This window comes from Ambystoma mexicanum, chromosome 2p (genome assembly GCF_040938575.1).
Source record: "Ambystoma mexicanum isolate Mex_15411 chromosome 2p, UKY_AmexF1_1, whole genome shotgun sequence".
Taxonomy (NCBI): domain Eukaryota; kingdom Metazoa; phylum Chordata; class Amphibia; order Caudata; family Ambystomatidae; genus Ambystoma; species Ambystoma mexicanum.
In genome coordinates this window covers 1,138,920,726-1,138,935,487 of record NC_090923.1, presented here as the reverse complement: position 1 = coordinate 1,138,935,487, position 14,762 = coordinate 1,138,920,726, and the positions used below count along the sequence as shown (strand labels likewise).

General features: G+C 42.5%; 1 protein-coding gene across 1 annotated transcript in view; it reads right to left on the bottom strand.

Moving 5' to 3' along the window:
• Positions 1-14,762, bottom strand: part of POLR2G (RNA polymerase II subunit G) — an 82,076-nt gene that overhangs the window by 46,717 nt on the left and 20,597 nt on the right. Inside the window, exons 2-3 of the mRNA XM_069645214.1 lie at positions 7,972-8,081; positions 7,297-7,456 (exon numbers count right to left, since the gene is read on the bottom strand). Coding sequence (XP_069501315.1) covers positions 7,297-7,456; positions 7,972-8,081 — 270 coding nt within the window. The remainder of the gene's footprint in view (positions 1-7,296; positions 7,457-7,971; positions 8,082-14,762) is intronic.

The following is a 14,762-nucleotide window of genomic DNA, read 5'->3' as shown; positions in this document are numbered from 1 at the left end:
CTTTTTCCAGAATATTTGAATAGTCTCTGGTTCACGCTTAACTCGTTTTCATATTTGCTACTGGGACAAGTTAACTGTGCAATATAATGATTCCCATCGGTCCTCTCAGGCTCCCCGTTCTCCCAGTTACGTTCGCTTTGACAGGAGAACATCTTCGGGAGCCTTCTTCCGTGACGGCCCTTTTTTCTTCAAACTGACACCTTCTCTCTGGCGTCTCTCTCATTGTGCTTTCCAGTCAGTATCTCAATCGCGGTGTCCCGGTCCCCTCTTGCATAACTGGACACCCATAGTTGTTTGGACCCTTGGTCCACCACAAACTCCCTTTTGTGGTCTAACCACCACCGTTCTTATTGGGCTCCTGGCCTTGCACTTTCTCTCGTTTTGGGTACACTGCAAGTCTGGCGCAAGGTTCTGTGATGCTAGATGAGTTTGAAACTCGCAGGCTTCCTGATTTCCTTCTCCGTCAGGCCTGACGCATCATCCCCCTATTCCCTTGCTTGAGTACATTGTACTTTCTTTCATCTTGTGTCCCTCTCAAATGTACAGCTTTATCCACGCACAGGTCTCAATGGATGGGACCTTCTGCTTTAAAGAGACATGATTTGTTTCCATAAGAGTACCATAGCTATTAGGAGTTTCTTTGTCCCAGTACGGATACTCCATTATTGTGGTTTATTCGTCGTAGTCCTGATACGGATTTGGAATATCGAAACATTTCATGTAGGCCACAATATATGCAGCCTGAGGAAATTCCTCATGGGAACGGAGTCCTAGTCCCTAAATGGGTGGTACCTCCAATGCTAGAATATTTGGAAAAAGTGTTGGATTGTCTGCAGGGTGCATTTTTAGGGAAATGTTGCCAACTGGCAGCCATTTTCACAGCGACATGATCACTGGACACCCTGATGAAGGACTATTCGCAGTTCGAAATGCACTGTACAGGTTCTGTTTTTTTCCTACTTTTGTCTCTTCATTAAAACTGTATGTTGCATGTTGACCGATTACGGTTCATATATTACGTTCCTCAAAAAAAGAAAAGTTATGTTATAATTAACAGAGCAGCGATAGAATGCGCAAGGGAACAGACAGCACTAGAGGACTCCTCCCCTAGTCTCAGGCTTTGCTATACACCTCCTCTGGCTCTCAGAACAGGATTTAAATCCCAGACAGCATTCACAAAATGGCCATAGATGGTTGCGTCAACTGTGGCCTTCACTCTCCAACGCCACCTAAAAGCCATTTCTGGCCACATCCTTATCCCGCTCCCATTCACAGAACACTAAATGACTACAGGAATCTGCTAACTACTCTATATGAGGTATCCGATTTAGCCACCCTAGAGGTATATGCTGCTGTGCTTGACTGGAATCACAAAAGGCCCTCGCCAAATGGAAGTCCTCCCAATAAGGCAAGTGTAAACAGTCCTCATCTATTGCGGCAGTTTTCCATTAGATAAACTTGAGGAAACAAAAGTGTTAAGAGACTCCATCCCATATCGGGAATATAAAAATGTGTAAGCAAAGTTAAAAACAATATGAAGAAGGAGAAGACAGCAATTCGGGTGCTAGTCTGGCATGATAGTTCAGGTGGTAGAAGAGTTTGAAGGGGGGCTAAGAGGTAATAACAAATAGAAGGAAGATGCCCCTAAAACACACAACCAGATCAAATTTAACAATCTCATTCCCCCAAATTGGAAATGAGGGGAATTTGGGCAGAATGCTGATTCTAATGCGGAAATGGGACTCATAAGCAATCACAACTCAGCATCGAGGATAAGAAGGGATAGGAATACTATTGGAAAGGGGTCTGTGTGATTTTAATATATAATTTGGTTCAGTCCAATGGGAATGTATTATTAGGGACAAGATAGTAAGCAATGGAATTAACTTATGAAGCAAATGAGCCTTCAAACAATGGTTAAGGATATAGGGAGGGGAATGCTTATGGGGTTATTAGAGTACATTTTTGAAAACTGCACTCACACTCAGCAACAGCTCTGAGTTGGAGCATGTTTTTAAAGTTAAGTTGTTTTTATTTTGTAGTTCAGAGTTTATTTGGTATTATTTTTGGAGCTTTTTACCTTAGTACCACTCTGTTTAGGGAATATAGGGGACAATTCAAATGAAATGGCTGTTACCACGACGATTTGTACAGATTCTTTGAATATTGCATCTTGGAACGTAAATGGGATAAATAATTCCATAAAGAGGAAAAAGATACTTTTGCATTTAAAACATTTTAAGACAGACGTTATGTTACACGAGACTCATTTAACAGATAAAGAGGCAGATAATTTGGCTAGAGGGTGGGTAGGACAGGTGTTCCACTCCTCATATTCAAGAGGTGTAATAATTCTGTTTAAGAAAAATCTTCCTAGCACAATATTAAGCTCCAAAACAGATAGAGGGGCGAATGTTGTTTCAGTGTAATATTTATGCACCGAATGTTAATAGTGGACCTTTTTTAAGCAGGTTTGGATGTCATCTACTAGATACAGGTGGTAAAAATGTTCTAGTGGGGGGCAATTTCAATTTGGTTGGGGATCCTGCTCTTGACCGGAGTAGCCATAAACTCAGAGATGGTCGGAAAAAAGATAAGGACTACTAATGCAGGACTTTGGCTTATTAGATCTTTGGAGATTGGAACACCCGACAGGGGGTGCATAAAATATATTCAAGAATAGACAACCTCTTGACCTCAGGATTAGTGACTCAAAATGTGTAAGAGCTGCGAAATAGAAAGTATCGTTATTTCAGATCATGCTCCCGTTATGATGCAACTCGCACTTGATTATTCTGCAAGCAAAACACATGTTTGTAGAATGAATACAACAGTATTGAAAGATGAGGAATTAAGGGAGAATCTGGCGATGGAGGCTGTAGAGTACATTAAGGATAATTTGAATGGAGAGGTGGAAATGACAGTGTCAGAGTTTCAAATGCATCATGTGAGGGGTGCTCATGAGACTTTCTGGGATTAGAGGAAAAAAGGGAGACAGAACTGATGGCTCTGAGTACATCTGTTAAAGAATTTGAGAGAGGTAATGGGTTCAGCAGATAAGGGAAAAAAATTGACGTTATTGAAGATGAAATATGACTTGAATAAAATTGAATGTGCACCTTTTAAGTCATGATGCACATTATGAGGCAGGAGAGAAATGTGGTTGTTTGTTGGCGCCTCGTCAGAGAGGCGAACAGAACGATCTGTGCGATAAAGAGGGAAAAAGGGGGAGGGACATATGATCCTCGAGAAATTAATGATGAATTTAGGGGCTTTTATGAAAGCCTATACAGTGAGTCCCAGATGGTTGACATAGATCAGATAGACACATTTTATCACATCAGCCTATAGAAAGTCATACGGAGGGGGGAAAAGAATTTAGAAAATGCAATATCATTAGATGAGATTAGGAAAGCAATATGGCATTTGAATACAGGAAAGTGTCCGGGACAAGATGGCTTGCCGGCGGAATTTTACAGAGCAATGCCGGAAGAGGTTCTTGGTTTACTTTGGGATACATTATCACATTGTACGGTCAAAGGAAGTCTGCCACCCACACTTAGGCATGACAATATCTTTAATTCTAAAACCAGGGAGACCACCTGTGGATCTGGGTAATTACAGACCAACTCGGATTGCAAAATACTATCTAAAATTCTAACAAGTAGAATAGAGAAGGTACTGTCGAAGATGATACACTCAAATCAGGAAGGATTTATAAAAGGAAGAGTTTCGGCATCAAATATGCAGAAACATTTGCTAACCTTAACAGAATCAAGTAAATTGAATGTAATCAGTTGCGTTATCTCTAGATGTAGAAAAGGCCTTGACCGGGTTCGATGGGACAGACAATGGAGAAAATGAATTTTGGCCCTGGGTAAAATTGCTTTATAAAAACCCTATGGCAGAGGGGACTACTAATAGGAGAATATCTTCCAAATTTGAGTTGCAGCGTGGAACTCACCAGGGTTGTCCATTGTCCCCCATGCTTTTTGTGCTTTCAACTTAACCATTGACAGTGGCAATCCGATACGAAATCTCCGGAATTAACGTTTATGGAATAACAACAGCTATGGCTTTATGTCGATAATCTTCTGTTAGTTGTTCAGGATTTGACATCTATTCCTGCATTGATGGACCCGATTGAAATGTTCGGTTCAATTTCAAATTATAAAATAAACTTGGCTTAGTGTGAGGCTTTGCCTTGTACACATGTGACTAGCGGATTGCTGTTAAGAAATTACAGCTTCAGATGGTGCCCTGAAAAGATGAAGTATCTAGGTATATGGCTTACAAGAGATATCAGGGATTTGATGGATTAAAACTTGAAATTAACAATAGATAAAACATATCAGCAGAATTTGAGAAATGGGAATTCCTTAAGCCATCATTGGGGGCCAAAGTGAATCCATCAAGATGATAACTCCAAAAATAACTTATGCTACGAGTATGATCCCGCTTCCTGCCAAGAAATCAGTGCTGAAAAACTGGATAGTCTAATCCAATTGTTGCTATGGGAAAGGAAGAAACCTAGGTTAAAGCTATGGAAATTGCAAAATGAAAGAGGGTGATTAAATATTGCAAATTTTGGCAGATATGATCAGACATTCACGATCAGACACTTTCTACCGTTCATTGCTGAAAATCTGGATGAGTGGGCCATTGCTGAAGCAAGCATGGTGGGCCCGCTTAACACTTTGGCGGTCTTATCAACCACAAGACTGGGGAAATAGGTTGGCTTTGACTGACTTTCTGAGATCAACCTGGAGAGCCATGGCCATGTCACTAAATCTAAACCCAGGCCTAATGAATTAATCCTCAATATGATTAAATCCAACAATTAAAATTAAGAATAAAGTAATTTTTTGCCCAAATTGGTTTCTGGCAGGAGTAAGAAAGATTGATGACCCATTTGAAGGAGGAAAGTGGCAATCATTTCAAGACCTGAAAAGGAAGTTTTAATTAAATGAATGCACCTATGGGAAGTACTGGAAGCTAAGAAATTCAGTGAACTTCCCAACACTGGATTCTTCAGATTTGTTACTATTAAGATAAGTACAATAAAAATATGCATAAAATAAGTAGCCAAGAATATATGGCATCCAAAAAGTATACTCTATTAAGCAAAAACTCAGAAGGGAACGAAAAGATCTTGGGGTCCTGGTCTCAGTGCATAGAAGACAAAATGACTCACCATTGATGGGAGGCTCTGTATAAAAACATCCCGAGAAAGTCATTAAATAGTGTGGCAAGTAAAACTATGGAACAGAGTATTTTGGACTCCAGACCGTATGAACAAACAAGGCTAGAGTTTAACGGATGCACGTTGGGGACGTGGTCATACATGAGGCACTCTAGAGCATATGTTTTGGGAGTGCTCCAAAGTAAGAGAATTTTGGAAAGGAATTACTGAGGTGATGAATAGAATTTTGATTGACGAAAAGGAATTTAATTTTGAAACCTTGATCCTGGGAGAGGATACAGATTAAGTAACATGGATTTTGAAGGGTTCATTGGCTGCAAAAAAAAAGATAATTCTACATGATTGGAAATCGGCTGTGTTCCCAAAAACGGAGCCATGGATGGAGGAAATGTACTCAATTTTTTAAATTGAAAGAGTTTCGATGTCCTTGCAGAAAAAAGAGCCACTGTTTGATAAGATATGGGGTGGTTTCCTGAATTTGGACCCCGCTTAATCTGGTTAAGATAAAGATATGGTGGATATTAAGATAAGTAATTTTTTTATTTCTTAATATTTAAATGTAATTACGTTATTGTTCATAACATGAAAGTATATCTGACAATGTATTGGAAATTACATTTTGCTTTCAGGGTGGTAAAAGGGTTATGGGTGGCGTGAATAATTTATTTTTTTCTCTCCATCCTCTTGAATTCATTCCTCTGTTTAGCTTCTAGATTTAGGTTTGTATTTAAAGGGGTGGGGGAGAAGTATCTCTTGTTTTCAATGTATTGTATTATTTATGGATAGGGGGTTTTAGTTTAATGTATTTTACAATATATAAAATGAATAAAGTAGTTTTAAAAAAAAAAGTAGAAAAAAGCCCCCGCCACTCAGTGAGCAAACAAAGCAAGCTTCAAGAGACAACTCCCACAATGAAAACAGGTTACAGAGTGCACCCCGACAGTACCGGGCCTAGGTCGGCCATGAAGCAAACACAAAGATGCATAAGGCTAATCTGGCAAAAAGGGTCTGTAAACCAAGCAGAAAACAGTGATAAATACAGAATACTAATTCCAGGATGGGACTTTTCTAGAGCTAGCTACATCCCCTCCCACTCGACCATTGAAGTCAGTAACAGTACAACAAAGTCTCCTTTGTTGATCTATAGAGGAAAGTGATGCATCCTCTTCCCTCTCCTATCCCAGCCGATGAAATGGAAAATAGGGGCTTGCCTTAAATTCGGTATGGTCGGGGGAAGCAGCCGTGGGCGTTATTGTCGCAACACCTCGGTGTGCATTCTGCTGTTGCAGAATAAGTGCACCCTTTTGTTTACAAAATACTGTTTCTGGCCAAAACTTTAAAAAGTAAAATTGCATTGAGTAAAATAAATATGAATACATATTTTTTTTTAAAGGTTCAAGGTGTATCAAGTTGGCTACATACCTATGCCGGTCATTGGGAAATGTCTGCGCAAACAGAGGCGTATGTCTGGGATATTAGAGAAAGGTTACAGCACAAAGGGGAGGGCAACCATTCTTAGGAGATCCTTGCATTCCTGAGATTACAAAATCTGCTCTACAATGACACTGAAAGAACAGATGATGCTTTTCAGGGTCCAGCATTGGGTGCCAACATTCTGAGGTGGTATTGTTCTCACTCCTTTTGGAAGTTGGTAGTAAAGGTTTTCAGTAGAAAAAAGGAAGTAGTCCTCATTGTCAACTTGCACATTTTTAGGCAAGCGAAAATACATTTTAATTTTAAAAACAAGTGGTATTTTTGTTTTTAACATGTTTATTTGTTGTGTTCAGTAATTACCAAAAATGAAGCTTTTTTCCAACATCGATCAGAAAAAAACGGTAGAGCTCCGCGTGGCATGCACCGATGATGCTTCTGGACTAACATAGCAGCGCAGGAAGTAACAAGCCTATGTTTAAGCACTGTTGCTTTCTGTTCTGAGAATGTGCCTAATTGTTGGTAGTAGTAGTCAAGTCGCTAACATGTAGTGCTGGCGCTCTGTAATTCTGAACCCAGATTGCCTCATCCATGCAGTCTTAAAACAGGAGATCAATTCCACCACCCACAGTGTGATAACACAGATGCTACAAATAATGTACCTTATTAACTTGGGTGACTACGGCATCCACAACCTCGCCTTTGAATGGGCGAAAGACGATAGCCTTGTACTTGACAGGATAGAGCACGAATCCACGTCCTGGCTGTATTACCCCAGCCCCGATGTTATCGATGGTGGTAACTGCAATGACAAAACCGTACCTGGAAGACAAGGCTTAGTCAGAATAAGACACTCAAACCAAGCATGCGCAACCAGCCTCCCCCCCCGAACCTCAAAATCCTAGCCTTACCTCCAAATACAGACTTCTCCATGCCCCACATTCCAATTCCCTCAACATATCTCTGTTCTTACTTTACTCTAGACCTCTGCTCAGTGGGAACTACTGTCACCCCCACCCATTGGTCTAGCCCACTTTTGCCTGCCTGCACACCAGATTGTGTTTGCCACAAAATTCAGATGGTAAATTGGGGTATGGTATATGTGGGAGTGGAGGATATAAAGGGTGTGCAGGGGTGGGGCAGACTCAGACCCGCATTTTGCTGTAAATAAAAGTGGACAAATTGGGTAAAAGTGTAAGTCGGCAACAACAACAAATGTCGGCTCAAGCAGAACCACCATTCCCCCCCTTAAACTTTCTATCACTACCACCACCCTGGTTTTCACTTCCTCCTACAGGCACTATTCACCCATGCAGTTTCCCACGCATGTCACTCACTTGCCCGTGCAGGTTCCCTCCACCTCTGTAAAGAGCTTCTGTTTCACTGTGTTGAGCAGGTTGGGCCCGAAGTATCGGGGATGCAACAAAATTTCATGCTCCAGCGAAATCTGAGGACAAAGTGTGTTGCATTAACCATTTATATTACGTACTCCACATAGGCAGGAAAATCACTAAAGGGCATGGCATTTATATATTTTTTCTGTGCATTCCGATTTCCCGTTTACTGTGATCCATGCCTATTATCCTGGAGCAGAACTGGATGAGCCGATAAGACATTTTTTAACATTTAGGCTAGTCTTAAGATGGAAACGTGCAGAGAACAGAAAATACCTCCTATATAAACTACAAAAAATTATTATAACAGATAACAGTTAATATTGGTTGCTTCAAACGAACACAACAGATATTATGGGGTTGGAACGTCAACGTGGGGGGAGTGTTCCAAGTATCTCTGCATGGTCAACAGTAGCCTGTATAACTGCGTGGAGTGCGTAGTTGACCTGTGTATTTGTTTCATTCCAACTAATTTGGGCAGGGGACCAAATTTCAGAACACTTACCAAAAAAATAAACACCCCCAAAAAAAAGCACAATCAATTTTTCATGTAATGCTTCATTATGATTCCTTCGGACTTCCAAGATTTACAAAAAATTAACATTACCAACACAATATACGGACTTGAAAAGGTTGATGTGCTAAGTCTGTACATCTGGGATTTCACACCTCTGACTGCAAGTTACATGCAGATCTCTGAAGCTAGCTAACTCACTAAGCTATATTACTGTCAAGGTTCAATACTATTCTAATTGCTAGCAAATGGGAAAATATGAAAATAAGGTTCTCTTAAAGAACAGTACATTTTCATAAACCTATGAAATTTAGTTCGCATATAGCAGAATAGCTTGCCCAAATGGAAGGATAATATTCTTTATGGTATTTCTAAAATATTTATTGTTTGCTCGTTAGGCGCTTATACAATAAGAAAATACTGTTTCAAAGAGCCCAAATAAATACGATAACCACTTCAGAAGAAAAAAACAAACAAAAAATCATCCGCTGTGTTATACTGATAGTGTCTGCATTTAATTACTATCTCACTCTAGGAGACTTCATATTACAACCATTAGCTCAAGTTCCCTCTTCCTCGTCACAGTAATGACCCATGAGGCCTGCCTCTACTCCAGGAACTCAACCCTCCCTCCTCCTAGCTTCGCCCCTCCCCGGGAGATATAACCTCCCCTTTAACCCATCACCATCAGTTTTTTCTTTTTCCTTTGTAGGAATTAGAAAGCCTTGTATCCCAGATTTCCTTCCTGTGGGGGCATGGAGGGAGAACGGCTCTTGTCTCTCAACTAATATCTTAACATTTGGAGCTCAGTAAAAGAGGTGGCTGGAGGATGCCTACCGATTACCTGTTGGGGGCATTCAGTAGAGGTCCAAGCGTGATCCAGAAATGAAATATCGCTGCACCTGGGGTAGCACGAATGCCACAAGGGTCCGCCGTGGGACGGAAGGATCGGACAACACACCTCACGAAAAAATCCCGGGACAGGTTGAGTGCATGTAACTGGGTGACAGGTAAGGGAGGTCAGGGGGTGTCTGGTAAGCAGGCAGGAGGCTACCCCTCCCTCCTGGTGTTAGGAGTGTTGCTTTTCCAGCACAGACACATATTGGATAGGTCTTCCATGCAGGGAACAATAAAGCGAGGAAGAAAAGCTATCTAGGAACGCTTCTTTGACAAAGGGTTGCTAGTTTAAGCAAGAGGACTAAGAAGCGGAATGATCTGGAGGAGACTGAAGCAGACTTGGGGAAAAAAATCAAGTCACAGAATATTGAATATAGGACTCAAGGTCTCCAAGAATGTATTGAATGACCTCCTCACAGAAATATTGGAAGAACTTCTTCATCCCCTTCCTCTCCTAGCTACAGGGAATTCCTCTCCTAGCTACAGGGAAATGTCTCCACAGGCTGCCATACCAAATGACCCTAAGACAAGGCAGTACAAGTATATACCCAAAGCAGGCCTCCCGACAAACCAGAACATGAAAAATCCCTTCCCGTAAGATTGTAAAGACTTAGAACACACCCCAAGCCCAGATTCATGGCTACGTTATGCACCCTTAAAAGAAAAGAGAAGCTTCCAATAGTCATTGAATTTGATGAGAAGCATGGTGGTTATGTCCTTTATGCAAGCAGGAGGAGGCTGATGTCAGACTCCGTAGATAAAAAAGTGGATAGTGCCTTGAAGTCTTACACAGGATCCCATTTAGCCACGAGGGCAAATAGTTATGGGTCATATGCTGCAGAGATATGCTCCAGAAAACTGAAGGCGGCTATGGAAGACGGATCTGATGGTGCCACTACACTTGTCAGACAAGCAGGAACAGGTGGAGTTTATGTCGAGACCCGTTTTACGACTGAGTGAGGCCCACTGCCATGGTGATGGGTTTCACCACCTTTGGATGTCATCATGTACATGTCCGAGACTGGAAACGAGAAGGGTCTCAGAAATCAACATTGATGAAGCTCCCTTTCCAAAGCTGCTAAGTGATTTGGGGACAAGTTGGAGGACAAGGTATGCAGAGTATTTTAGCCCAATAAACACAAGGATAAATTACGAAAGATAAGTTCCTCCAGATTGTGATCTGCAGGATAAGAACCTCAAGAAAATCCAGGAGTCTAAAGTAGGGCAGAAAAAAAAAATATCTACGTTTCAGCTGACCTTTAGGAAGACGAGGTAACCTCCCGAAAGTCAGTAGCATTGACAACTGCATTTGGCAGACTGGTACTATTTTTTCAAGGTGTGGGACAAGTTGGCCTCAGACGCCTGGGCCAAGAAACCGATTTGCTTGGGATACCAAATCGAATTCTCAACCCTTCCTCAGGACTCTCGACCAGTTTGGGCACAATACCAGCAAACAAGATAAAGAGGGCTGCCATATTATTAGCAATTCAGGAGCAAAGGAAGCTGCCAAGGTCCCAAAGCCACAGAGGGGACACTGCTTCTATTCAAGGGTATTTATGGTTCCGAAACCCAACTGCATGTTCCATCTGATAACTGACTTGAAGGCTCTAAACAAGTTTGCCAGAACACGCCCCTTCAAGATGGACACACTACAAAAGATCATTCCAGCAGTCTGGGGGATGGGGGGGGACTGGTTGGCGTCGATAGATCTCCAATAGGGTGCATACTACCCAATAACGCATCCCCATGTTCATGATCCAGCAGAGGTTTCTGAGTTCGCAGTGGAACTGAACCACTTCCAGTTCAGAGTCCTGCCATTTAGACTGACGTCAGCCTCCAGAATCTTTATCAAGCTTCTGGTTCCCCTAGTGGCAGTGCTCCACCTGAAGAGATGGAGGTCTTCCTGTACCTGGACAATTGGATGGTCAAAGCAGCTTCAAGGAGGAGGACAATGAGACACGTGCAAAGGGTTTGCCTAGCATTGAATGATCAGGGGTTTCTGATCAATGGGGCAAATATCATCTAATCCCATCCAGGGACCTACAGTTTTCACAGGAGCACAGTTCTGCATAGTGGAGGGAAGAGGCCATCTTCCTCTAGACATAGCAATCCGGTTACAACATCTAGTGACGGTTGTGTTGAGAAAGGGTAGGGTGACGGCAAGAGAATTTCTGAGACTTCAGGGTCACATGACCTCCTGCATTTTAGGAGTCTTATAGGCGTAACTACACACGAGGCCCCTGATAAATTACTTTCTCAGTTGTTGGGATCCAACTTCCCAACTCTTCGAACAAAGCATCCTGATAACCAATATAAAAGGAAAGATCTAAAAGTGGTGGGGGTCACTATCAAACCTCAGGGAGTAAGTTTGACCCAGTCAAAAAAAGATAATTCTTATAACATACGCCAGTAACCCCCATTGGAGGGGCAGCCTAGTTCATCTGGAAAAATGGGTACAGCCAGTCCTACAGGTAAGGGGTGTATCGGGCACTTTTACACCCTAAAAATAGGGAGGAAAAATGCTCCCAGCAAAAAATAGGAAACACATAAGATGCTTTTCACCCTGCTTTCACAGCTCCATGTATATATCTGGAATAGTAGTACATGCAGCGCACACAGGAAGAAACTGCTATTAATACGGTCTGATCTGAAGAGGTAAAAAAAATGCATCTTTTAATTTGCATGGATAACTAGGTACAAAGTAATATGCATTACAAAAACATTTCCGTTTTACTGTTAAAACATTTGTACTCACTAAGAAAATACTCTCATTACGAATGGGACTTACATTTTTACTCTAAAGCATCAGTTTACTCCCAACTTTACAAAATAGGGAGTAAAATACTCCAGCTTCAAAATCTTATCTAGAGCACTGGACACAGCTATATCTCAACAGATCATCCAATTGGAAGGAACGGGCAGCAATATAAGGTCCTTACGGATCTTTATGGTGAGGACAGACAATTCCACAGCCCTTTCCTACATAAATCATCATGGTGGGACCAAAGTCGCTGCTTTGCGTGCCCTAGTGACAGATCGGTCTATGGGCAGAAAGGAACTTAAGTGTCCCTGTAGGCAGTTCCCATCAGGGGAGTGGAAAACGTGAGTGCAGACAGACGCAGCAGGAAATGCCATTACTGATCTAGCTCTTTGGGGAGATGGTCAGAGGTTCGGGACTCCGTGGATAGACCGGTCCGGCTCCCCCTTGGAATGCTTAAACCAGCACATTCATCTCCAGGTTCCACACAACAGCGGCTTGGATGCAATGTCAGAATGGCCCCAGACACTATTATAGGCCTTTCCTCCTGATACAGTGTGTTGAGGAAGAGATCAGGACAGCAGGGTTACAGTGATAATGTTGGTCCCATTTTGCCAAGGCAAGGATGGTTTACTCCCCTGATGAAGGTGCGGACAGAACCGAAGTAGTTAATTCCCAAAGTAGTTAATCCACAAATTGCCTTCCATTCTGAAATGCCACTGGGAGACCACATCAATTACCGCTCAATTCAATAGTTGGTGTGGAAGTTTTATGGTTGATCTACAGCGAGTAGGATCGTCTCCTCATGTGGCGGTAACAGTTTAAGGGGCCAGGAGGGCTTCCGCTCTGAGAGCATATGATCGAGACTGGGCCAATGTTGTGCCTTTTGTGGGCGAAACAATCTTCCGCCTCTGGAGTGTGGGCTTCCTGACATTTCCCAGGAGGTTGCTATAAAGGGCTTAGTGGCTTCGTCCCTATGGGCACATTCGCCCGTGATTAAATAATTTGGGCAACACTGTTCCTCTATGGCCGAGGAGGATAATCTTGTGTTAAAACTCCATAAAAGTCTTACCAATCTGTAGACATATGGTTGTCTCTAGGGCTCCTCCCCAAGACTTCCTCCATCCTCGAGATGCTACAAAAAGCTGCACATGAACCTCTCGAATTACTGGATTTGAGTTTGCGGACCCAAGGGTTCCCTTCCTCATTGCTATTACATTAGCTAAGAGATTGGTGCTCTGCTATGCAGACCTCCATTCCAATAGATTAGGTATGATGTGATTGCTCTGAAGAATTACCTGGCATTTCTTCCTAAACTGGTGTCCAAATGCCACACATCACAGGAGTTTGTGCTCTGCCCACCTCCGACCATACCTCCCTAAACCCAGCTTTGCAGAACGAAAGAGCCTGGCATGGCCTGGATGTAAAGAGGATAATCCTAGAATATTTGAGATGCACAGAATCAAAGAACTGATGACCCGTTTGTGACCTCTGGCAGGCAGGGAGTGGGGCAGAAAAGCATCTGCAGTGACTATTGGCAGGTGAATTAGAGAAGTCATACTAATAGCGTATGACAAAATGGACTTGCAACCCCTGGGACAAGGGGGGTACCGATCTTCAGCTTCGAGTAAGTATTCGGCCAAAAACCCGCTATTTAGTTTCTGCTGAATACTTTTTTTAAAACATTTTTTTTATTGATTTATTCAAACAAAATCAATACAAACCAAACATGCAGTGCATATATCAACAGCGCATTAGTACATTTCTTAATTTCAGTCACTGCTCCCCTTATCCCACCCCCCCCCCCCATCACGAGCCTATTCCTTCTCACACTCTGATCCTGCATCACATGGCAGGGTCTCCTTATCCGCAGGTTCTGTCAGATCTTGTATTGATCCAAACAAGTCTGCCATTAGTGATTTCCAGGCCATCAGGGTTCCCGCCTCCTCCTCTCCCCCTACATTGCTCGCCTCTTGCCATACCATTGTTTCCGTTTCTGCCCATTTCTGCAACTCATTCCACCAAACCTCCACCCGGGGTCTGTGACATGTCTTCCATCCATCCCATGGCAATCCTCCTTTTTTGCGAGCACTTATGCTAGGTCTTTCAATTTACTAACATGCTTTAGTTTCTGTGATCTGGGGTACCCCCCCAGCAAGCAGGCCCAGACTGTATCTATAATAATCATGACCCCTTTCACCACCAGTTTCTGTGCTACTTCACCCCAGAATAGCTCAATAACCGGGCATGACCAAAACATGTGCACCATGGCAGCTTTTTCCTCGTCGCACTTGGGACATGCTCATCGTCCTGCATTTGCAAACCTAGATATCTTCTGAGGTGTCATACATGCTCTATGCGTAATATATAGTTGTATCTGTTTTAATCTCGCATTCCTTGACACCTTCTTATGGTAGCCCAGGGCTCGTTCCCACATCCCGTCCTCTATCAGGGCCCCTACTTCCGCTTCCCAGTCCAGCCGTAATTGCGTTAAGTCCTTCCCAACCTTAGACATCTCGTACAATCTAGAGGTCTCGTGCCCCCCTTCCGCTATGTCATATTTTA